The sequence below is a fragment of the Pristiophorus japonicus genome, chromosome 13 (genome assembly GCF_044704955.1).
Source record: "Pristiophorus japonicus isolate sPriJap1 chromosome 13, sPriJap1.hap1, whole genome shotgun sequence".
In the NCBI taxonomy this organism is placed as follows: Eukaryota; Metazoa; Chordata; class Chondrichthyes; family Pristiophoridae; genus Pristiophorus; species Pristiophorus japonicus.
In genome coordinates, this window is record NC_091989.1 from 87,860,511 (window position 1) to 87,885,623 (window position 25,113).

At 45.5% G+C, this 25,113-nt stretch overlaps 1 protein-coding gene across 1 annotated transcript in view; it reads right to left on the reverse strand.

Moving 5' to 3' along the window:
- Window positions 1-25,113, reverse strand: part of hydin (HYDIN axonemal central pair apparatus protein) — a 1,725,340-nt gene that overhangs the window by 609,278 nt on the left and 1,090,949 nt on the right. Inside the window, 3 exon segments of the mRNA XM_070897728.1 lie at window positions 5,503-5,644; window positions 7,641-7,824; window positions 13,745-13,873. Of these exon segments, the coding sequence (XP_070753829.1) occupies window positions 5,503-5,644; window positions 7,641-7,824; window positions 13,745-13,873 (455 nt within the window).

A 25,113-nucleotide genomic window follows, 5' to 3' on the forward strand; every position in this document is an offset into this window, starting at 1 on the left:
AAATCGGTTCCACGCACCATTGTATTTCAGGATGACATCCTAATCACTGGGCGTGACAGCATCGAACACCTGCACAACCTGCAAGAGGTTTTAAGTCGACTAAACAGTGTCGGACTCTGGCTGAAATGATCCAAGTGTGTCTTCCTGGCGCCAGAGGTAGAACTCCTGGGGTGGAAGATTACAGCAGACGGCATCAGGGCCACAGACTCGAAGACAGAGGCCATCAAGAATGCACCCAGACCACAAAATGTAACGGAGCTGCACTCGTTCTTGGGACTCCTCAATTATTTCGGTAACTTTCTTCCGAGGTTGCACAAGTTGCTACGCAAGGGAGACGACTGCGTTTGGGGTCAAAATCAGGAGGCCGCCTTCAAAAAGGCCAGAAACTTGCTGTGTCCGAACAAGTTGCTTGTATTGTATGACCCAGGTAAATATCTAGTTTTAGCATGTGACGCATCGTCATACGGTGTTGGGTGTGTTTTACAGCAAGCAAATGTAGCGGGCAAACTCCAATCGGTTGCATATGCATCGAGAAGTCCATCCAAGGCCGAAAAAGCCTACAGTATGGTCGAGAAGGAGGCTTTGGCCTGTGTCTATGGGGTAAAGAAAATGCACCAGTATTTGTTCAGACTCGGGTTCGAGTTAGAAACCGACCACAAGCCCCTAATCTCACTGTTTTCGGAAAGCAAAGACATAAACACCAATGCTTCGTCACGAATCCAAAGATGGGCACTAACACTGTTGGCCTACAATTGTATGATCCGCCACAGGCCAGGCACTGAGAACTGCACCGATGCCCTCAGCCGGCTACCGTTGCCTACCACCGCGGTGGAAATGGCGCAACCCACAGACCTGTGCCTGGTCATGGACGTCTTCAAAAGCGAAGGGTCACCAGTAACGGCCCGTCAGATCAGGACCTGGACCAACCAGGACTCTGTGTTATCTCTTGTAAAAAGTTGCGTCCTCAATGGGGGCTGGTCAGCGGTCCCAATAGAAATGCAAGACGAGATAAAGCCATTTCACCATTGTAAAGATGAAATGTCCATCCAATCGGATTGCCTCTTATGGGGCAACCGCGTCGTCCTGCGAAAAAAAGGCAGGGCAACCTTCATACATGACCTACACAGTGCCCACTCAGGCATACTCATGATGAAGGCTATCGCCAGGCCCCACGTCTAGTGGCCTGGCATTGACTCGGACTTGGAGTCGTGCATGCACCAGTATAACACTTGCTCACAATTGAGCATTGACCCCAGGGAGGCTCCACTTAGTCTGTGGTCCTGGCCCTCAAAACCATGGTCCAGGATCCACTTAGATGATGCGGGCCCCTTTCTAGGAAAAATGTTCTTCGTTGTAGTGGACGCCTACTCGAATTGGATCGAATGTATAATAATGGCATCCAGCAAGTTCACCGCCACCATTGAAAGCCTCAGGGCCATGTTTGCCATGCATGGCTTGCCCGACATTCTGGTCAGCGATAATGTTCCGTGTTTCACCAGCTCGGAATTCAATGAATTCAAGACCCGCAATGGCATCAAGCATGTCAGGTCTGCTCCGTTCAAGCCCGCATCCAATGGCCAAGCAGAGCAGGCAGTCCAAACCATAAAGCAGAGCTTGAAACATGTCACGGGAAGGCTCCTTGCAAACCCGCCTCTCCCGGATGCTGATCAATTACAGGACACGACCCCACTTGCTTACCTGGGTCCCCCCTGCGGAGTTACTAATGAAACGTGCACTCAAAACCAGGCTCTCCTTAGTCCACCCTGACCTCAACGATCAGGTGGAAACCAGGCGTTATCGGCAAAACATGTACCATGATCACGCGGCTGTATCACGCGACATCATTGTAAACGACCCGGTGTTTGTGCTGAATCACGGTCATGGCCCCAAATGGGTCACTGGCACTGTTTTAGCCAAGGAGGGGAATAGGGTATTTCTTGTCAAACTGCTTAATGGACAAACGTGCAGAAAGCATTTGGACCAGACCAAATTGCGATTTACAGGTGACCAGGAACTACCGGGAGAGGACCTTACCTTCAGCGATCCACTTACACACACCCAATCAGCAACAGACCTAGCTGCCAACCACGAGGATGATCCCACCATCTCCAACAGTCCAGTCAGACCAACAGCGCTGCAAGACCCGACCAACTCACCAATGCCAGAAGTGACACTCAGACAATCAACCAGGGAGAGCAGAGTTCCAGATCGCCTCAACCTGTAACTAACTCGCATCAAAGACTTTGGGGGGAAATGTTGTCATATATGTATCCTCTGTGTATATACTATGCTGGTACCACTAGAGGGTGCAACTGTGGGAGGCCCAGGGAGGGGCGGTATAAAAGGCTGGTCACCACACGGTGAAGCCAGTCTACAGTTACAATAAAGAGACTAAGGTCACGGCAGTTCAAGCACAGCACTAGGCCTCGTGGAGTTATTCTACAGATAAGTAGAGACATATTAAGAGTAAACCAGTGAGAGACATCAAAAAACAGACTGTAAAAGCTTCTATAGCTATGTAAAAAGGAAAAGATTAGCAAAAGTAAAGGTGGGTCCCTTACAGGCTGAGACAGGAAAAATTATAATGGGAATAAGGACATGGCAGAGAAATTAAACAAATACTTTGTGTCTGTCTTCATGAAAGTAGATGCAAAAAACCTCCCGGAAATAGTGAAGAACCAAGAGTCTAGCGAGAATGAGGAACTGAAAGAAATTAGTATTACTAAAAAATAGTACTGGAGAAATTAATGGGACTGAAAGCCGATAAATCCCCTGGACCTGATGGTTTACCTCCTAGGGTTTTGAAAGAGGTGGCTATAGAGATAATGGATGGATTGGTTGTCATCTTCCCAAATTCCATAGATTCTAGAAAGGCTACGGTGGATTAGAAGGTAGCAAATGTAACCCTATTTAAGAAAGTAGGGAGTGAAAAAACGGGAACTACAGACCTGTTAGCCTGACACAGTAGTAGGGAAAAGGTTAGAATCTATTATTAAGGACGTGGTAACAGGGCACTTAGAAAATAATAATAGGGTTCGGCAGGGTCAACACGGAATTATGAAAGGGAAATTATGTTTGACAAATCTGTTTTTTGAGTTTGTAACTAGCAGAATAGATAAGGGGGAACCAGTGGATGTGCTGTATTTGGATTTTCAGAAGGCATTCGATAAGATGCCACACAGGAGGTTATTAAACAAAATTAGGGCTCATGAATTGGTGATAATATACTAGAATTGAGGATTAGTTAACGGTCAGAAAACAGAGAGTAGGAATAAACGCGTCATTTTCGGGTTGGCAGGCTGTAACTAGTGGGGTACCGCAAGGATCTGTACTTTTGCATCAGCTATCCACAATCTATATCAATGATTTGGATGAGGGGACCAAATGTAATACATCCAAGTTTGCTGATGATACAAAGCTAGGTGGGAATGTAAGTTGTGAGGAGGATGCAAGGATAATTCAAGGGGATATAGACAGGCTAAGTGAGTGGGCAAGAACATGGCAAATGGAATATAATGTGGAGAAATTCAAAGTTATCCACTTTGGTAGGAAAAATAGAAAAGCAGAGTATTTTTTAAACGGTGAGATATTGGGAAATGTTGGTGTTCAGAGGGACCTGGGTGTCCTTCACTGCAAGTTAACATGTAGGTACAGCAAGCAGTTAAGAAAGCAAATGGTATGTTGGCCTTTATTACAAGAGGATTTGAGTATAAGAGTAAAGCTGTCTTACTGATATTATTTAGGGCCCTGGTGAGACCGCACGTGGACTATTGTGTCTAAGGAAGGATATACTTGCCATAGAGGAAATGCAACAAAGGTTCACCAGACTGATTCCTGGGATGTGAGGATTGTCCGATGAGGAGAGATTGAGTAGACTAGTCCTATATTCTCCAGAGTTTAGAAGAATGAGAGGTGATCCCATTGAAACATACAAAATGTTTACAGGGCTTGACAGGGTAGATACAAAGAGGAAGTTTTCCCTGGCTGGGGAGTATAGAACCAGGGGTCACAGACTCAAAATAAGGGGTCGGCCATTAAGGACTGAGATGATGAGAAAGTTCTTCATTCAGAAAATGGTGAAACTTTAGAACTCTTTACCCCAGAGAGCTCTGGAGGCTCAGTCGTTGAGTATATTCAAGACAGTGTGCGATAGATTTTTTGATATTAAAGGAATCATGGGATATGGGGCCCAACTTTGCCCAACCCCTTTTTTCGGCACACTTACCTTAAGTACACCGACTTTATGCGCTGGAAACGGTGCCGGAAAGAAGTCGCCCGTCCTATCCTGGCCGCTCTTCCGAGTTCCCGGAGTCCCAGCGTGGCGTGCATTCTGAAGTGGGGGGGTGGGAGCAACAGGCCAGTGTCGACAACAGTGTCGACAACAGTGCCGGCACCTGCGCGCATGCACAGTGAAGTCTGCGCGCATGCTCCTGCCCTCCCAGCGTGTCCTGTGGGCTGTGAGCAGGACCCGATGCTCGTAGCCCCTATCCCTGGCCGAAGGGATGCCCGATCTCGCCCGTCCTATCCCCGGCCGAGTGGCCTCCCGCACCGGCCGGCCGGCCCGCTGTGTTCCCGGCCGAGGTAGGACTTCGGTTTTATTTTTAATTTTTTGGTTGTGCTTGAGAGTTTTTGATTTGGGGGGGGGGGGGGGGAGGAGGAGAGTTTTGGTGAGAGGTAAGAAAGAGAGAAAGAGTGTTTTGTGGGGGAGAGTGTTTTTGGGGGGGGTCGGGGGGAGATAAAGAGTGTTTTGTATACCAGTATCTCTCTCTCTGGCTACCCACCCCGTGACATCATGGCCATGAGCTTGCATTTCTCCTGTCGCTCTGGACTCCCGGTGCGCATCTTCCCTCCCCTATCCCAGGCCGAATGGCCTGACTCATAGGTCAGCTCACTGCCTTCCCGGGCCGACTTCAAAGATTAAGGTAGGATTTACTTCATTTTTATTACTATTTTAATTGTTTGAGCTTTTCCTTGCAATGTTTGGTGCTTGGTTGTTGAGGTCCTTTCCAGTTCCCTTCCCTCCCCTATCCCTGCTCTATGTCTGCCGAATGTGCACAGCTTTTTCTTCACTGCCCGCAAGGTTTTTCAGAGCTGGCCACATACGCTGACCAAAGTCGATTTGGATTATGTTTTTGCTGACCAAAGTGTCATAAATGGCCAAAACTGGCGTAGGTGTCTGGGAATGCCCCCTTTTGAGAAAAAAAACTGACCTAAAAAAAAATCGGACCTAACTGACTTACTCTGGAGTAAATGTTTTGGGGAAAATGGCATTTTTTAACTTACACCAGAAAAAACAACTTACTCCAAAAAAATTGATGCAAGTCATGGCCAAAGTTGGGCCCATGGGGAGGGAGTTGAGGTAGAAGATCAGCCATGATCTTATTGAATGGCGGAGCAGGCTCGAAGGCCTACTCATGCTCCTATTTCTTTTGTTTTTATGTAACAGTGAGTGCACCTGCAGATTTTGAACCAGACAGCTGGGATAATGTCTTGCTCACTCACCTTTCCCTATGTTCTCGGAATAAAACAGTGCGCTTGAGGTCAAACTCTTCTTTCTCTTCCTCTGGCAGAGCCTCATATTCCTCTTCACCCAGTTCTTCCAGATAAATCCTCTCCTTCTTTGCTTGTTCCTTTGCCAGTTGTTCTGTTATTTGGTTTAGAAAAACAAGGCACATGCATTTGTAGTAATTTAAGATATGGATTCTGTATCAAATTCTCTATATCTTATTAAGCTCTCACAGTGGATCAGATACAACTTACTATTATTCAGCACCTTTAACATAGAAAAATAGCCCATTATGCTTCACAGAGGTACCATAAAAATAATTGTCTGAGTATTGTCCTATGAGGAGAGATTGAGTAGACTAGGCCTATATTCTCTAGAGTTTAGAAGAATGAGAGGTAATCTCATTGAAACATACAACATTCTTACAGGGTTTGACAGGGTAGATGCAGGGAGGATGTTTCCTCTGGCTGAGGAGTCTAGAACCAGGGGTCACAGTGTCAGGGTAAGGGGTCGGCCATTTAGGACTGAGATGAGGGAAAACTTCTTCACTCAGAGGATGGTGAATCTTTGGAATTCTCTGCCCCAGAGGGCTTTGGAGGCTCAGTCTTTGAATATATTCAAGACCGAGATTGCTAGATTTTTGGATATTAAGGGAATCAAGGGATATGGCGATAGTGCAGGAAAGTGGAGCAAAGGTAAAAGATCAGCCATGTTCTCATTGAATGGCAGTGCAGGCTCAAGGGGCTGAATGGCCTATTCCTAATTCTTATATTCTAGTAGCTGAGCCATTCCGACCAGGATGTTTGCGGGTGCAATAACACAGGTGTTGCTCCGTTCGCAGTCCCCAGCTGGGACAGCAGTAGAGTTGTTACAATTAACTTCAGTGTGCTGGTTTAGGGATGGAATAGCCAGCCAATAGACAGCCACCCTACAGGAAGTGTGCATTCATGGGCATGGGGTGGGGTGAGGACAGAATCAAGCTTGGCTGTGATGCCTCCCCATCAACAATCACCGTTTTGGGTCAGTTTAATTAATGGTCCTTTGGGCGAGGTAATGGGATAGCTGAGTCTGTGGAGCAGTACCGAGACAAGGATAACACTTTCAAGAGAGAATAAGGAGAGAAAACAGGCAAGAAAAGACAACAAAAATCCAAACAGCAATGAGATTACTCCTACTGAAAGTGACAACGTGCATTAATATATCACTGTACAGTTGTCACAATTGCCAAATACTTTCAGCCTCGAACAACTAGCTTACCTACAGATTCTGAGCATGACAACCAGAAGGATCTCTTATTCACTCACTTTTCCCTGCATTCTCAAAAGTACACACACTGCATGTCAAACAAAAAAGTTTGCAAATTCCAGTTACCATCAGCTATCCAGCTATTGTGGATAATGATGTCAGCAGTTCCAGGCTGACTAAGATGATAAAAACATTTAACATTTTGATTGTCTGACTTCCGCAGAGAAATTGTTTAAGCTTCAGAAATCTTTGTAATCTAAGGCTTTTCTCTGGCCTTCATTTTTCTATACTCAAAGGGGGTAAATAGAGCCCATTAGAACTACCGTACATGTACACCACGAGAGACTCTTCCTGAGGGTATCAGCCGTGGCTCAGTGGGTAGCTCTCTTGCATCTGACTCAGAAGGTTGTGGGTTCAAGTCTCACTCCAGAGACTTTAGCACATAATCTAGGCTGACACTTCAGTGTAGTACTGGGTTCAAATCCAGTCCAGATTCATGGAATGAAAGTTTCATCTTGCTGCTCGTTTGGACATTCACAACCTGGCTCCTATTGGGCATGGACTTACAGTTAAAAAACTGCTATAAACTTGGCCACAGGCTAGTTAATATGGGAATTGGAAAACATGTCCCACTGATGCAGCAGGCAGCACTCCTACTAAAGTTGGGGCGAAGGCAACTTTTGGGGACAGTGTAGGAGGAATTTTTATTCTGCATTCAACCATGATAATACTAACATGACAATGCTGTGTGCCCTAAATATAAAGTGTTCCTTTTTCTAGTACTTTGATACAGATAAAACGTCACAGGAAAAAACTGATTGCCAATGTTAATATTCATTGAGACTGTTAAGGTGTTTTTGCGGAACCTTTTAGTACAGTAGTCACATACCCTCCTCTTCCTGCTTGGCTTTATCCTTGGCCTTCAAGGCTGCATATTCCTGACTAAGGTTGATTAAATAGATGTAACGTCTGTTGTTAATTGCTTTAAGGACAGCTGGGAGAGTATAGGTGTCACTATAACTGTACTGATTCTCCAGTCCATCGAACACAATCCCTCGGGAACAGTCATTCAGCTACAACAAAAAATGGTGAAAACAGTTTAAACCATGAACACTACAATGTAGCCCATTTAGTATTCACTATACATCTCAACAGATAGCAATATTGAATCCAACTTACTTATCCTATTCATAAACTCAGATGTAGGTTTGATACAACAGTGAAAGTTTTTTGGCAGTAGACTTAAAACCTCAATGGAGCCAATTATTGAGCAAGGGGGAATCCACATAATTTAAATTACGCTGCATATTCCAGACAGTAATTAACATATGCACAAGTGTTGGGCATCAGATTTAGACTGGGGCCTTAGAATATCGACAGATGAAAACCAATACAAATCAAGTTGTTTGGTAAACGTTTGGTTTAAATTAAATAAATAGATAAATAGGGCTGTGACAAGGACTGTATACCAGTAAGATAGGGGGAGGGATTGAGCGAAAATCACATAAGCTTAAAGTTAAAATTTATAGGAGGTGAGAGTAAAGGTCAGACAAACACAAGGAATAAGGGTGATATCAACAATCAGTGAACACATAGGGTTAATGAACATAAGTATAAAATGATGGTTAAAAATAAAATGAGAGGAGTGGTTAATATAAACAAATTACAGCAATGTGCACAGCATCTGATACAAAACAGATCACTGGAGGCAATTTGTTTTTAAATCAAAATTGTTTATTTAAAATATCTAAATTGGCATACCATCAAGCAGGCAATTCCTTCATTACGTCTGGGCTGCCACGGGCTCCAGGATGAGGGCAAATACAACAACAAGCTAGTGTTATCTTGTGAATGTAGATTTGGATTACAACAGATAGTTTGCTTCTGCGATAGAGGGTCATAAGTTAAAACCCATGCCAGGATTTGAGGACACCATCTAGGCTGACACTTCAGTGCACTAGAGAGGTAGTGCTACATTGCCGGAGGTGCTGTCTTTTGGATGAAGAGGCGTCAAATCGAGGCCCCGTTTGCCTTAGTTGAACGTAAACGATCCCATGGCACTATTCGATGAACAGCAGCCAACATTGCTCCCTCAACCAATCTTACCAGAAGCACACTGAATAGTCATTAATTTCCTTTGCTGTTTGTGGAACCTTGCTGCGTACAAATTGGCTCTTGCCTTTGTCTGCATTACCGCAAGTGCACTTCAAAACCAATTTAAATAAAAACGTTTCTCAGGACATTGCTGCTGCTGACAAGGTGACAATACTTTGTAGCAAGAAACCAGATGTAGTCAGGATAACTAGATCACGGCTACTTAAAGAACAGGATTGGCAGTTAAATACTGCAGGTTATTACGCACTTAGAAAAGATAGGGAAGGAAGAAGGGGGTGGGGTAGCTGTACAAATTAGAGTTAACATAGGGGCAGTAGAAAAAAGGGATATAACTAACATTAAGGTAGAAACAGATCCATATGAATAGAGATAAAGGATAAGGAAGGATCGATCACAATAATAGTGGTATTCTACAGACCACTAATAGTGGAAGGGAAGTGGAGGAAAAATATGTAAGCAAATTTTTGAAATTAGTAAATTACATAGGGGTTTAAAGAGCCTCTGAGATGGCCAAGATAAGGTTTTATGCTGAAACATCGGTTTAGCCAGTGTTTAACGCAAGATACTAGATTGGTAAAGGAGTGCCAGCAATGTCCACGTTGGGGATCGTTAAGCAACTGACTGTCGATAAATTGTCTGCTAGCGCTCATTAAAGAGGCTGCATGTCATTTTGGTGGTTAGCGCTTGACCTAACGTCCTCACTTAAAGTGACCAGCTGGTTGGGAGTAAGCTGGTCATTACACAAGATTTCAAGAGCTACTTAAAAGCATACTCACCTTTTACTGTTCATTTGCTGCTGGAGGTTTGAAGAGGACTTTTGAGACACCTTCTGGGACACTTTGTCAAGATTTCACCAACACTCTATCAACATTTATTCTAGAAATTCTCTGAACCTTCACTTAAAAAGAGTAAGTGCTGCACTACTCCAACTTAATGGACACCTTATAGAAGTTACCAGGATAAAGGGCATCTTGCTAGGGGTCCCCCTTGAGCTGCAAGAAGAATGGGAGGAGATAAGGCCAGCTGCAGCCGGAGGGAGGGACAGTAGGGCAAGGTGGAGTCCTTCTCCCCTGTGGGTACAGGACATCCCTTCTCCTCTGGCCTTCCTCCAGCAGGACCTCCAGTTGCATGTCCGAAAACCTGTGCACCCTCTCACTCGGTCCCTGATCCATTGTGCAACATGTCGCTGAGTGTCAGTCAGCACACTCCACACCTTCAGTGGAACTGGGCGAGTGGAGCCCACATATACTGCTCCATGAAAAGCACCTGAGTACTAAACCTGCAGGTGTCCCTGGTTTAGCACCTCCAGTGCTCAGTTTGGGTACCACCAGGACCACTCGGCTCCAGACCTCATTACAGCCTTGGTTCAAACATGGACAAAAGAGCTGAATTCCAGAGCTGAGAATTTCTACCCTTAACATCAAGCAATATAAAAAAGATATAGAGGCACTGGAGAAGGTATAAATAAAGATTTACCAGGATGATACTGGAACTGGGAGGTTATAACTATCAGGAAAGACTGAACAGGCTGAGTATCTTTTCTTTAGAAAAGAAAAGACTGAGGGGTGACCTAATAGAGATCTTTAAAATTATGAAGGGGATCGGCAGGGTCAATGTAGAGAAGATGTTTCCACTTGTGGGGGGAGTTCAAAGCTAGGGGCCATAAATAAGATAGTCACGAATAAATCGAATAAAGGATTCAGGAAAACTTCTTTACCCAGAGAGTGGTGAGAATGTGGAACTCACTGCCACAGGGAGTGGTTGAGATGAATAGCATAGATGCCTTTAAGGAGAAGCTAGGTAAGTATAAGAAGGAGAAAAGATTAGAAGGATATGTGGATAGGGTGAGATGAAGTAGACTGGAAGGAGGCTCGTGTGGAGCATAAACAGCAGCACAGACAAGTTGGGCTGAATGGCCTGTTTCTGTGCTGTAAATTCTAAGTAATTCTATGTTAGAATATGGTTTAACTATTGCTCCTCAATGACTTGGCGGAACTGAGCCATTTGGATCGGGACGTCTTGGGCTGAATCCCCTGTTAACTGACCTAAACATGTGCATGCTGTGAAGCAGTAAGATCTAGCTCAGTATCTCAAAAGGTTCTGAGGTTAGTTACAATGAGGTGCCATGAACTAATAATGTTGTTGGGAGTGGGAGAGATGACTTCTGTGCACCAAGAGCAGCAGAATCATAAACCCTGTTCATAAAAATCGTTAAGATTTTGCTTCCCCCATTGACCGGGTGCAATGCGAGCCCTAAGGCCTCGTTCCATCATATTATATTAGTGCATTGTTCTGACTGGCTGCATGTGCTACATTCACTCGGAAGGAATAATTTTTCACATGTCAAGCCACCCTTCACAGCAATGTATGAACGATACCAGGACCCACTGGATAAAAGGACCCCACAGATCACGGAATGTTCCGGAAACTAAAATAGATGCATTCCAGAAGATGAACTCGCAACATTCTTAAGGCACTAAGCCTAAATACGAATGGGGTTAAAAAGGTATAGAAGGCAAAATATAGCTTTATTCTCTGAAGTGCCACATTTAACCTAACCCACCCGACGAAAACAGAGCAGTTTGCGTTAGATGCTCGTTTTAGACTCGTTCAATTTTTATTTTAATGGAGCTTAAAATTGGGCAAGGTGTAAAGCAAGAATCTAACCCGAACGCAGCCCATCCCCCCACATTAAAATAGGGGTTTAATTCTTTTTCCCAAGAACTCAAAACTGTGGAACTCCTTACCTTCCTCAGTTGTTGCTTCTTTCTGCAGTGTTTGGCCTTCTAAACTCCAAGCTCAGCTTCAGTTAAATACTACAGCCTCAAAATTCTTTGGGATTCTGCCAGTCCCCCACCGTAACGCTGGAGAGAGATAGCCACAATCCCCAGAGAAACAGCGGAAATCTGCTTGTGCAGCCTCTCCGATATTTTCTGGAGTTACTTCAAAGGTCTGTAGCTTCCATCGCCAATGACAACGCAAATCACATGGCAGCTGGGGGAGGGGGGAAACAGGAGCTAGGCCAGAAGCACATTAAGCCAGGGGTTCCCACTCCTCAGGCCCCAGTGAGATCCAGCATAGTGATGGAAGCCAGTAGTGAGTGAATGGAGACATACTAGGCTTGCAGGACTATACATGGACCCCATTGACAGTACTCAGGACAAGTGGCCTGGATTCCACTTTCATAGAATCACATGGCACAGATGGAGACCATTCGGCCCATTGTGCCTGTGCTGGCTCTTTGAAAGTGCTATCCAATTAGTCCCATTCCCCCATTCTTTCACCATGTTTCCTTTGTAAGTACAGATTGAACCTCCCTTATCTGGAACACTTGGGACCTGGCCTGTTCTGGATAAGGGATTTTTCCAGATGAGGGGTGGTCACGTTAAATTGGATAGTACAGGTATTGAGCAAAGGGATATCGGGGCTGGCTGGCTTGGGGCTGGGAGGGCGGTAGAGAGATCATTGGGTCGGGAGGGGAGTGCTGTGGATCGCGGGGTCAGGCCAGCGATTGCGGAAGTCAGCAGCAAGGAAGGACTTCAATTTGTTCATGTCAGAGTTCTGCGCATGCGACACCCAGTGGCCGGGAATGGTTCCGGACGAGGGGTGGTTCTGGATAAGGGAGTTCTGGATAAGGGAGGTTCAACCTGTATTTATCCAATTCCCTTTTGAAAGTTACTATTGAATCTGATTCCATTATTCTTTCAGCCAGTCTCTCATCCATGGTATAATTCTGGTAAATCTACTCTGTACTCTGTCCAAGAAGAATTTCATTTTTTTTAAACAAAAGAAATGCTGGGGTTGGGGTGGAGGGGGGCTAGCCCTGGGCAACCTCTTTAACGAGCTGCCGAATTTCCAGGACGCAGGGCAGGATGTAACCAGAAGATCCTGTAGTATCGTTTGCACCTATCTGCCCTGTGCTAATGGGGTCATTTGCCACTAACCCCTCAAACTCAGGCAGGGTGAGCACTGGAGGGCACATTCCTTGCAGAAACTTCGAGGCCTAGTTCCTGATTTACCAGGGGCTTCTCTTTTATTTTTGCAGTCTTGGTAGTGCCCTGCACAATGAGCCACGGCCCGTTACCTCTGTGCCTCAAATCATGGCCACTCCTCTCATACTTCTGGAACAGGATAGAAGCAAAAGCAGATCGGTGTTGGTCATCAATGGGTTAGTGGGTGAGACTGTTGCAGAACTCGTTAAGATCTTAACCTCAATCTGCAGAAAGCCTAGCAACACTCACAGTCTCATTTCATACCTGAAGAAAGGTCACCAAGGTGACGTTGCCTGCGTAGTTTTACCCCAGTAAGTATCAGTGCGTTTGATAGGAGGGCGAGAGCTGGGCGACTATATTGTGGCTCCCTGCTATGTGCACTCTGTTACGCTGGATATACAACAACAACTTGTATTTATATAGCACCTTTAATGTAGTAAAACATCTCGAGGTGCTTCACAAGAGTGTTACAAAACAAAACGCATAAATTTGAAATCGAGCCTCATAAGAAGAAATTATGGCAGATGACCAAAAGCTTCGTCAAAGCGGTAGAGGCATTTTAAGGGAGGAAGCGAGGTAGAGAGGCGGAGAGGTTTAGAGAGGGAGTTCCAGAGTTTGGGGTCCAGGCAGCTAAAGGCACGGCCACCGATGGTTGAGCGATTATAATCAGGGGTGCTCAGGAGGGCAGAATTAGAGGAGCGCAGACATCTCGGGGGGTTGTGGGGCTGGAGGACATTACAGAGATAGGGAGGGGCGAGGCCATGGAGGGATTTGTAAACAAGGGTGAGAATTTTGAAATTGAGGCGTTGCATAATTGGGAGTCAATATAGGTCCCACTTAACCGGGAGCCAATATTGTAGCATGCCTGCTCAGCACCATACTTTACCTGCAGCCTCTCCGCCAGGAGCTCCACCAACAGGTCCTCTGGCAACTGACAGTTGATTACGTTGGTCTCTCCCATCAGGCTGGTGGTGTTACTCACAGCCTTCTGTGCTGTCGCACCAATTGCGGAGATCTAGAGATTTCAGAAAGTAGTTAAGAATGCTTGCAACTTGAAAATACATTTCTTTATAAATGCTACACCATTAACTCTTAGCCATGGAAAATGACACAAAAACCATGTCACAATATCTTACCTTAAATCTTCCGGTACGCTAAGCGTGAAACAGAAATAAAGTGAATTAAATACCAAGTTACTCTTCCACCTCACAAACAATCCTCTTTCGTTCCGGAAGTGGTCATTTTGCATGAATTTAGTCTGCAGTAACCTGGCACTGTGTGAACATGCCCTGTATTGGACAGTCCAGTTAGCGGATGGTCTCCTCACAATGTTGAGCAATGAAAAATGGACAGAAAAAGTCTGTGTTTTTCTGTGACAGATTTTTGAAAGAAATCCCTCTATCCATCTGGTTCTGAAGTGACTATTCCATCATCAAACTACCTCTCTCCTGTCACTGCAGGTCAAGTTATTCAACTCAAAATAAGTTGCCAGTTTAAAAATGTCTGGGCTCATTTTTAGAAAATCCATTGAAGGATAAAACATAATCCATAACCATTTATTTATCAAATTATTTTTTATCGAATATGCAAGATCCACTAAACGTCGGCATGATTATTACACATTTAAAAACTTTCAAGAGTAATCATTGGGGAAAGATTAGTGTTACAGAGAATGCAGATGCAATCATTTCACGGACTATGAAAAAAATCAGATGGCAGGTAATATTGTTGCAGCAAGTATGGCAACTGTTCCGTACATGGCCTGCAGGTTTGCTCCTTTCATTCCCTGTTCCCCTTCACTGTGAGTGGGGGACAGGCATGACCTTCAACCTCCTGCTGAGCTTAGCGCTGAAAATCATCGCCATGCTCATGCTAATGAGCAGGCAGCACCAAAATACTGTTACTGCCGCCGCTCTCTCGGCCGGCGGCCATTATCCTTGGCCCCTGCTGTTACCGGCAGCTTGGAAAAGCCAACACAAACAAGTTGGGCCAAATGGCATATTTACTTGTTTCAGTTTACATAGAATTACATAGAAGGCTGTTAAAAAGCATATGGAATCCTTGTCTTTATAAACAGAGGCATAGAGTACAAAAGCAAGAAAACACAGAAACATAGAAAATAGGTGCAGGAGTAGGCCATTCGGCCCTCCGAGCCTGCACCGCCATTCAATGAATTCATGGCTGAACATACAATTTCAGTACCCCATTCCTGCTTTCTCGCCATACCCCTTGATCCCCCTAGTAGTAAGAACTACATCTAACTCCTTTTTTGAATATATTTAGTGAATTGGCCTCAAAACTTTCTGTGGTAGAGAATTCCACAGGTTCACGACTCTCTGGGTGAAGAGTTTCTCCTCATCTCAGTCCTAAATGGCTTTCTCCTTATCCTTAGACTGTGACCCCTGGTTCTGGACTTCCCCAACATTGGGAACATTCTTCCTGCATCTAACCTGTCTCAACCCGTCAGAATTTTAAACGTTTCTATGAGATTCCCTCTCATTCTTCTGAACTCCAGTGAATACAAGCCCAGTTGATCCAGTCTTTCTTGATATGTCAGTCCCGCCATCCCGGGAATCAGTCTGGTGAACCATCGCTGCACTCCCTCAATAGCAAGAATGTCCTTCCTCAAGTTAGGAGACCAAAACTGTACACAATACTCCAGGTGTGGCCTCACCAAGGCCCTGCACAACTGTAGTAACACCTCCCTGCCCCTGTACTCAAATCCTCTTGCTATGAAGGCCAACATGCCATTTGCTTTCTTAACTGCCTGCTGTACCTGCATGCCAACCTTCAATGACTGATGTACCATGACACCCAGGTCTCGTTGCACCTCCCATTTCCCTAATCTGTCACCATTCAGATAATAGTCTGTCTCTCTGTTTTTACCACTAAAGTGGATAACCTCACATTTATCCACCTTATACTTCATCTGCCATGCATTTGCCCACTCACCTAACCTATCCAAGTCACTCTGCAGCCTCATAGCATCCTCCTCGCAGCTCACACTGCCACCCAACTTAGTGTCATCCGCAAATTTGGAGATACTACATTTAATCCCCTCGTCTAAACCATTAATGTACAATGTAAACAGCTGGGGCCCCAGCACAGAACCTTGCAGTACCCCACTAGTCACTGCCTGCCATTCTGAAAAGTCCCCATTTACTCCTACTCTTTGCTTCCTGTCTGACAACCAGTTCTCATAGAAACATAGAAACATAGAAAATAGGTGCAGGAGCAGGCCATTCAGCCCTTCTAGCCTGCACCGCCATTCAATGAGTTCATGGCTGAACATGAAACTTCAGTACCCACTTCCTGCTTTCACGCCATACCCCTTGATCCCCCGAGTAGTAAGGACTTCATCTAACTCCCTTTTGAATATATTTAGTGAATTGGCCTCAACTACTTTCTGTGGTAGAGAATTCCACAGGTTCACCACTCTCTGGGTGAAGAAGTTTCTCCTTATCTCGGTCCTAAATGGCTTACCCCTTATCCTTAGACTGTGACCCCTGGTTCTGGACTTCCCCAACATTGGGAACATTCTTCCTGCATCCAACCTGTCCAAACCCGTCAGAATTTTAAACGTTTCTATGAGGTCCCCTCTCACTCTTCTGAACTCCAGTGAATACAAGCCCAGTTGATCCAGTCTTTCTTGATATGTCATTCCCGCCATCCCGGGAATCAGTCTGGTGAACCTTCGCTTCACTCCCTCAATAGCAAGAATGTCCTTCCTCAAGTTAGGAGACCAAAACTGTACACAATACTCCAGGTGTGGCCTCACCAAGGCCCTGTACAACTGTAGCAACACCTCCCTGCCCCTGTACTCAAATCCCCTCGCTATGAAGGCCAACATGCCATTTGCTTTCTTAACCGCCTGCTGTACCTGCATGCCAACCTTCAATGACTGATGTACCATGACACCCAGGTCTCGTTGCACCTTCCCTTTTCCTAATCTGTCACCATTCAGATAATAGTCTGTCTCTCTGTTTTTACCACCAAAGTGGATAACCTCACATTTATCCACATTATACTTCATCTGCCACGCATTTGCCCACTCACCTAACCTATCCAAGTCACTCTGTAGCCTCATAGCATCCTCCTCGCAGCTCACACTGCCACCCAACTTAGTGTCATCCGCAAATTTGGAGATACTACATTTAATCCCCTCGTCTAAATCATTAATGTACAATGTAAACAGCTGGGGCCCCAGCACAGAACCCTGCGGTACCCCACTAGTCACTGCCTGCCATTCCGAAAAGTACCCATTTACTCCTACTCTTTGCTTCCTGTCTGACAACCAGTTCTCAATCCACGTCAGCACACTACCCCCAATCCCATGTGCTTTAACTTTGCACATTAATCTCCTGTGTGGGACCTTGTCGAAAGCCTTCTGAAAGTCCAAATATACCACATCAACTGGTACTCCTTTGTCCACTTTATTGGAAACATCCTCAAAAAATTCCAGAAGATTTGTCAAGCATGATCTCCCTTTCACAAATCCATGCTGACTTGGACCTATCATGTCACCATTTTCCAAATGCGCTGCTATGACATCCTTAATAATTGATTCCATCATTTTACCCACTACTGAGGTCAGGCTGACCGGTCTATAATTCCCTGCTTTCTCTCTCCCTCCTTTTTTAAAAAGTGGGGTTACATTGGCTACCCTCCACTCGATAGGAACTGATCCAGAGTCAATGGAATGTTGGAAAATGACTGTCAATGCATCCGCTATTTCCAAGGCCACCTCCTTAAGTACTCTGGGATGCAGTCCATCAGGCCCTGGGGATTTATCGGCCTTCAATCCCATCAATTTCCCCAACACAATTTCCCGACTAATAAAGATTTCCCTCAGTTCCTCCTCCTTAATAGACCCTCTGACCACTTTTATATCCGGAAGGTTGTTTGTGTCCTCCTTAGTGAATACTGAACCAAAGTACTTGTTCAATTGGTCTGCCATTTCTTTGTTCCCCGTTATGACTTCCCCTGATTCTGACTGCAGGGGACCTACGTTTGTCTTTACTAACCTTTTTCTCTTTACATACCTATAGAAACTTTTGCAATCCGCCTTAATGTTCCCTGCAAGCTTCTTCTCGTACTCCATTTTCCCTGCCCTAATCAAACCCTTTGTACTCCTCTGCTGAGTTCTAAATTTCTCCCAGTCCCCAGGTTCGCTGCTATTTCTGGCCAATTTGTATGCCATTTCCTTGGCTTTAATACTATCGCTGATTTCCCTAGATAGCCACGGTTGAGCCACCTTCCCTTTTTTATTTTTACGCCAGACAGGAATGTACAATTGTTGTAATTCATCCATGCGGTCTCTAAATGTCTGCCATTGCCCATCCACAGTCAACCCCTTAAGTATCATTAGCCAATCTATCTTAGCCAATTCATGCCTCATACCTTCAAAGTTACCTTTCTTTAAGTTCTGGACCATGGTCTCTGAATTAACTGTTTCATTCTCCATCCTAATGCAGAATTCCACCATATTATGGTCACTGCTAATTAATCCTCTCTCATTACACAACACCCAGTCGAAGATGGCCTCCCCCCTAGTTGATTCATTCTCAATCCATGTCAGCACACTACCCCCAATCCCATGTGCTTTAACTTTGCACATTAATCTCTTGTGTGGGGCCTTGTCGAAAGCCTTCTGAAAGTCCAAATACACCACATCAACTGGTTCTCCCTTGTCCACGCTACTGGAAGTTATGCTCAACATTTATAAATCACTGGTTGGATCCTGAATATTGGATAGGATTGGATTAGAAACATAGAAAATAGGTGCAGGAGCAGGCCATTCGGCCCTTCAAGCCTGCACCACCATTCAATATGATCATGGCTGATCATGCAACTTCAGTACCCCAACTCCTGCCTTCTCTCCATACCGCCTGATCCTTTAGCCGTAAGAGCCACATCTAACTCATTTTTGAATATATCCAATGAACTGGACTCAACAAATTTCTGTGGTAGAGAATTCCACAGGTTCACAATTCTCTGGGTGAAAACGTTTCTCCTCATTTCGGTCCTATATGGCTTACCCCTTATCCTTAGACTGTGACCCCTGGTTCTGGACTCCCCCAACATCGAGAACATTCTTCCTGCATCTAACCTGTCCAATTTTATATGTTTCTATGAGATCCCCTCTCATTCTTCTAAATTCCAGTGAATATAAGGCTAGTCGATCCAGTCTTTCTTCATATATCAGTCCTGCCGTCCCGGGAATCAGTCTGGTGAACTTTTGCTGCATCCCTCAATAGCAAGCATGTCCTTCCTCAGATTAGGAGACCAAAACTGCACACAATACTCAAGGTGTGGTCTTACCACGGCCCTGTACAACTGCAGCAAGACCTCCCTGCTCCTATACTCAAATCCTCTCACTATGAAGGCCAACATGCCATTTGCTTGCTCAACTGCCTGCTGTACCTGCATGCCTACTTTCAATGACTGATGTACTATGACACCCAGGTCTCGTTGCATCTCCCCTTTTACTAATCTGTCACTATTCAGATAATAATCTGCCTTCCTGTTTTTGTCACCAAAGTGGATAACCTCACACTTGTCCACATTATACTGCATCTGCCATGCATTTGCCCACTTATCTAACCTACCCAAGTAACCCTGCAGCCTCTTAGCATCCTCCTCACAGCTCACACTGCCACCCAGCTTAGTGTCATCAGAAAACTTGGAGATATTACATTCAATTCCTTCGTCCAAATCATTAATATATAAGGGGTCCCAGCACTGAACCTTGCGGTACCCCACTAGTCACTGCCTACCATTCTGAAAAGGACTCATTTATTCCAACTCTTTGCTTCCTGTCAACCAGTTCTCTATTCACGTCAATACATTGCCCCCAATTCCATGTGCCTTAATTTTATATACTAATCTCTTGTGAGGTACCTTGTCAAAAGCCTTTTAACAAGGTCCCACATCCTTATCCACTCAATGAGTTACATCCTCAAAAAATTCTAGAAGAGTTGTCAAGCATGATTTCCCTTTCATAAATCCATGCTGACTTGGACCGATCCTGTCACTGCTTTCCAAATGCGCTGCTATTACATCTTTAATAATTGATTCCAGCATTTTCCCCACTACTGATGTCAGGCTAACCAGTCTAAAATTCCCGGTTGTCTCTCGCCCTCCTTTTTTAAAAAAGTGGGGTTACATTAGCTACCCTCCAATCCATAGGAACTGATCAAGAGTCCATGGAATGTTAGAAAATGACCACAAATACATCTACTATTTCTAGGGCCACTTCCTTAAGTACTTTGGGATGCAGACTATCAGGCCTGGGAATTTATCGGCCTTCAATCTCATCAATTTCCCTAACACCATTTCCTGACTAATAAGGATTTCCTTCAGTTCCTCCTAGTATTTTTGAAGGGTTATTTGTGTTTTCCTTAGTGAAGACAGAACCAAAGTATTTGTTCAATTGGTCTGTCATTTCCTTGGTCCCCATTATGAATTCACCTGATAATGACTGCAAAGGACCTAAATTATTCTTCACTGATCTTTTTCTCTTCACATATCTATAGACGTTTTTGCAGTCAGTTTTTATGTTCCCTGCAAGCTTATACTCATGCTCTATTTCCCCCCTCCGAATTAAACCCTTAGTTCTCCTCTGCTGAATTCAAAATTTCTCCCAATCCTCAGGTTTGTTGCTTTTTCTGGCCAATTTATATGCCTCTTCATTGGATTTAACACTATCCCTAATTTTCCTTGTGAGCCACGGTTGAGCCACTATCCCCGTTTTATTTTTACGCCAGCTTGGGATGTACAATTGTTGAAGTTCATCCATGTGATCTTTAAATGTCTTCCATTGCCTATCTACCGTCAACCCTTTAAGTATCATTTGCCAGTGTATCCTAGCTAATTCACGTCTCATACCATCGAAGTTACCTTTAAGTTCAGGACCCTAGTCTCTGAATTAACTGTGCCACTCTCCATCTTAATGAAGAATTCTACCATATTGTGGTCACTCTTCCCCAAGGGGCCTCGCACGACAAGATTGCTAATTAATCCTCTCTCATTACACAAGACCCAGTCTAGGATGGCCTGCTCTCTAGTTGGTTCCTTGACATATTGGTCTAGAAAACCATCTCTAATACACTCCAGGAAATCCTCCTCCACAGTATTGCTACCAGTTTGGTTCGCCCAATCTATATGTAGATTAAAGTCACCCATGATAACTGCTGTACCTTTATTGCACGCGTCCCTAATTTCCTGTTTGCTGCCATCCCCAACCTCACTACTACTGTTTGGTGGTCTGTACACAACTCCCACTAACGTTTTCTGCCCTTTGGTGTTTCTCAGCTCTACCCATACAGATTCCACATCATCCAAGCTAATGTTCTTCCTTACTATTGCATTAATCTCCTCTTTAACCAGTAAAGCTATTCCACCTCCTTTTCCTTTCTGCCGATCCTTCCTGAATATTGAGTACTCCTGGATGTTGAGTTCCCAACCTTGGTCACATTGGAGCCAAGTCTCCGTAATCCCAATTACATCATATCCGTTAACAGCTACCTGCGCAGCTAATTCATCCACCTTATTACGAATGCTCCTCGCATTGAGACTCAGAGCCTTCAGGCTTGTTTTTTAGCACTCTTTGTCCTTTTAGAATGATATTGTAATGTGGTCCTTTTTGATTTTTGCCCTCTACCCTCCACTCTTACTTTTCTCCTTCATACTTTTTGCTTCTTCCCCCTTTTTACTTCCCTCTGCCTCCCTGCATAGATTTCCATCCCCCTGCCATATTAGTTTAAACCCTCCCCAACAGCACTAGCAAACACTCCGCCTAGGACATCGGTTCCGGTCCTGCCCAGGTGCAGACCGTTCGGTTTGTACTGGTCCCACCTCCCCCAGAACCGGTTTCAATGTCCCAGGAATTTGAATCCTGCGTGTTATGTATTTAACCCCTTGTAACCTGTATTACTCTACCACCAGAGGGCCTACCTGTTGGAATCCCAAGGGACCCAGCATCCTTTGGGAGCACGGTATATAAGCAGGCCACCCACAAGGTACCTGCACTCTGGAATCGCATTAAAGGAGCGAAGGCCACACTTGCTCATTGTACACAGTACTCACTTTCATCCTTTATTATGAGCATAACAATTGGCGACGAGGTTACGAACAACTGTGCGAAAATTCAAAGAACAGTTGCTATCCTGGAGAAGTTCTCAGAAAGGCACGATTGGGAGGCCTTGTGGAGAGACTCGACCAATACTTTGTGGCCAACGAGCTGGAAGGGGTCGAGAACGCTGCCAAACAAAGGGCGATCCTCCTAATTGTCTGTGGGGCAACAACCTTTGGCCTCATGAAGAATCTCCTAGCTCCGGCAAAACCAACAGAGAAATTCTATGAAGAATTGTGTAAGCTGGTCCGGGAGCACCTAAATCCTAAGGAAAGCGTTTTGATGGCGACATATCGATTCTACATGTGTCAACGATCGGAGGGCCAGGAAGTGGCGAGCTCTGTTGCCGAACTAAGGCGCCTCGCCGTTGTGAATTTGCGGGATTCCTAGAACAAATGCTCAGAGACTTTTTTGTACTGGGCATTGGACATGAGACAATCCTTTGCAAACTGTTGACTGTAGAAACTCCGAATCTAAGTAAAGCCATAACGATAGCCCAGGCATTTATGTCCAACAGCAACAACACCAAGCAGATTTTGCAGAACAAAGAAGTTTCGGCCAGTACTGTGCATAAAGTAACGTCAGTTTTGAGCACAAATATACTTGGCAGAACGTACACGCCGGCTGCTGCTGCCCAACCTCAGATGACCCAGAGTCCGCCATCAATCATTAATGCGAGGCAGTTAACACCTTGTTGGCGCTGTGGAGGTGATCATCGGCCCCATCAATGCCGCTTCAAGCACTATGCGTGCAACGGTTGCAGAACAATGGGACACCTCCAGCGAATGTGCAGGCAAGCTGCAAACCCTGCAAACCACCACATTGCAGAGGAAGATCAATTCACTGGGGATCAGGCTGAATTGGAGACTTATACCGAGGAGGTAGAAGTGTACGGGGTACACACATTCACTACAAAATGTCCACCAATAATATTGAAAGTTGAACTGAACGGAATTCCAGTATATATGGAACTGGGCATGGGTGAGAGTCAGTCCATAATGAATAAAAAGGCCTTCGACAGGCTGTGGGGCAAAAAGGCACACAGGCCCAAGCTCAGCCCCATTCACACCAAACTAAGGACTTACACCAAGGAACTAATCCCTGTAATTGGCAGTGCAGAAGTCAAAGTCTCCCATGATGGAGCAGTACATGAACTCCCGCTGTGGATTGTGCTAGGGGATGGCCCCACACTGTTTGGCAGAAGCTGGATGGGAAAAATCCGCTGGAACCGGGATGATATTCGAGCGCTTTCGTCCGTCGACGATGCCTCATGTGCCCAGGTTCTGAGCAAGTTCCCATCGTTGTTTGAGCCAGGCATTGGAAGCTTCTCGGGGGCGAAAGTGCAGATCCATTTGGTTCCTGGTAAGCGACCCATCCACCACAAAGCATGGGCAGTTCCATACATGATGCGTGAGAAAGTAGAAAGTGGACAGCTGCAGTGAGAAGGCAGCATCGTGCCGGTGGAATTCAACGAGTGTGCTAGTCCGATTGTCCCGGTACTTAAAGAGGACGTCACGGTTAGAATTTGTGGGGACTATAAAGTAACGATTAACCGTTTTTCGCTACAGGACCAATACCCGCTACCCAGGGCAGATGACCTATTTGCGACCCTGGCTGGAGGGAAGACATTCACCAAGCTGGACCTGACCTCGGCCTGCATGACACAGTTGCTGGAGGAGTCTTCGAAAGGCCTCACCTGCATCAACATGCACAAAGGTCTGTTCATCTATAACAGGTGCCCGTTCGGGATTCGGTCGGCCTCGGCAATCTTCCAACGGAACATGGAGACCCTGCTAAAGTCGGTGCCTCGCACCGTGGTTTTCCAGGACGACATACTGGTTACAGGTCAGGACACCATTGAGCACTTTAAGGAACCGGGAAAAGGTTCTTAGTCGGTTTGATCACGTGGGGCTCAGGTTAAAACGCTCGAAGTGTGTTTTCCTGGCGCAGGAGGTCGAGTTCTCGAGAAGAAGAATCGCAGCAGACGGCATCAGACCCACCGACGCCAAGATGGAAGCCATCAAGAACGCGCCGAGACCACAGCACGTGACGGAGCTACGGTCGTTCCTGGGACTCCTTAACTATTTTCGTAATTTCCTACCTGGGTTAAGCACCCTGCTAGAACCCCTACGTGTGCTACTGCGCAAGGGAGACGACTGGGTATGGGGGAATTCACAAGAGGCTGCCTTTCAGAAAGCCAGAAATCTGTTGTGTTCAAACAAACTGCTTGTTCTGTATAACCCTTGTAAAAGATTAGTGTTAGCATGCGATGCGAGGTCATACGGGGTCAGGTGTCTGTTACTACAGGCTAACGAATCGGGGATCTTGCAACTGGTCGTGTATGCATCCAGGAGTTTGTCCAAAGCCAAAAGGGCCTACAGCATGATTGAAAAAGAGGCTCTGGTGTGCGTCTACGGGGTAAAAAAAATGCACCTGTTCTTATTTGGCCTTAAGTTTAAGCTTGAAACTGACCACAAGCCGCTCATATCGTTGTCCTCTGAGAGCAAAGGGATTAACCAATGCCTCCGCCCGCACCAAAGATGGGCGCTCATGCTGTCGGCATACAACTATGTAATCCGCCACAGACCGGGCACAGAGAACTGCGCAGATGCTCTCAGTCGGCTACCATTGCCCACCACCGGGGTGGAAATGGCACAGCCAGCAGACTTGCTCATGGTCGTGGAGGCATTCGAGAACGAAAAGTCCCCCGTTACGGTCCACCAGATCAGGACCTGGACCAGTCAGGATCCTTTACTGTCCTTGGTAAAAAAAACTGTGTCCTCCATGGGAGCTGGTCCAGTGTCCAAGCAGAGATGCAATTGGTGATTAAGCCACTCCACAGGTGCAAAGACGAAATGTCCCTGCAGGCGGACTGTCTGTTGTAGGGCAATCGCGTGGTCTTGCCCAAGAAAGGCAGAGATATGTTCATTTGTGAACTGCACAGCACCCACCCAGGCATTGTAATGATGAAAGCCATAGCCAGAGCCCATGTGTGCTGGCCCAGCATCGACTCAGATTTAAAGTCATGCGTGCGCCAGTGCAACACTTGTTCTCAGCTGAGCAATGCACCCAGAGAGGCACCACTAAGTTTGTGGTCGTGGCCCTCCAAACCGTGGTCAAGG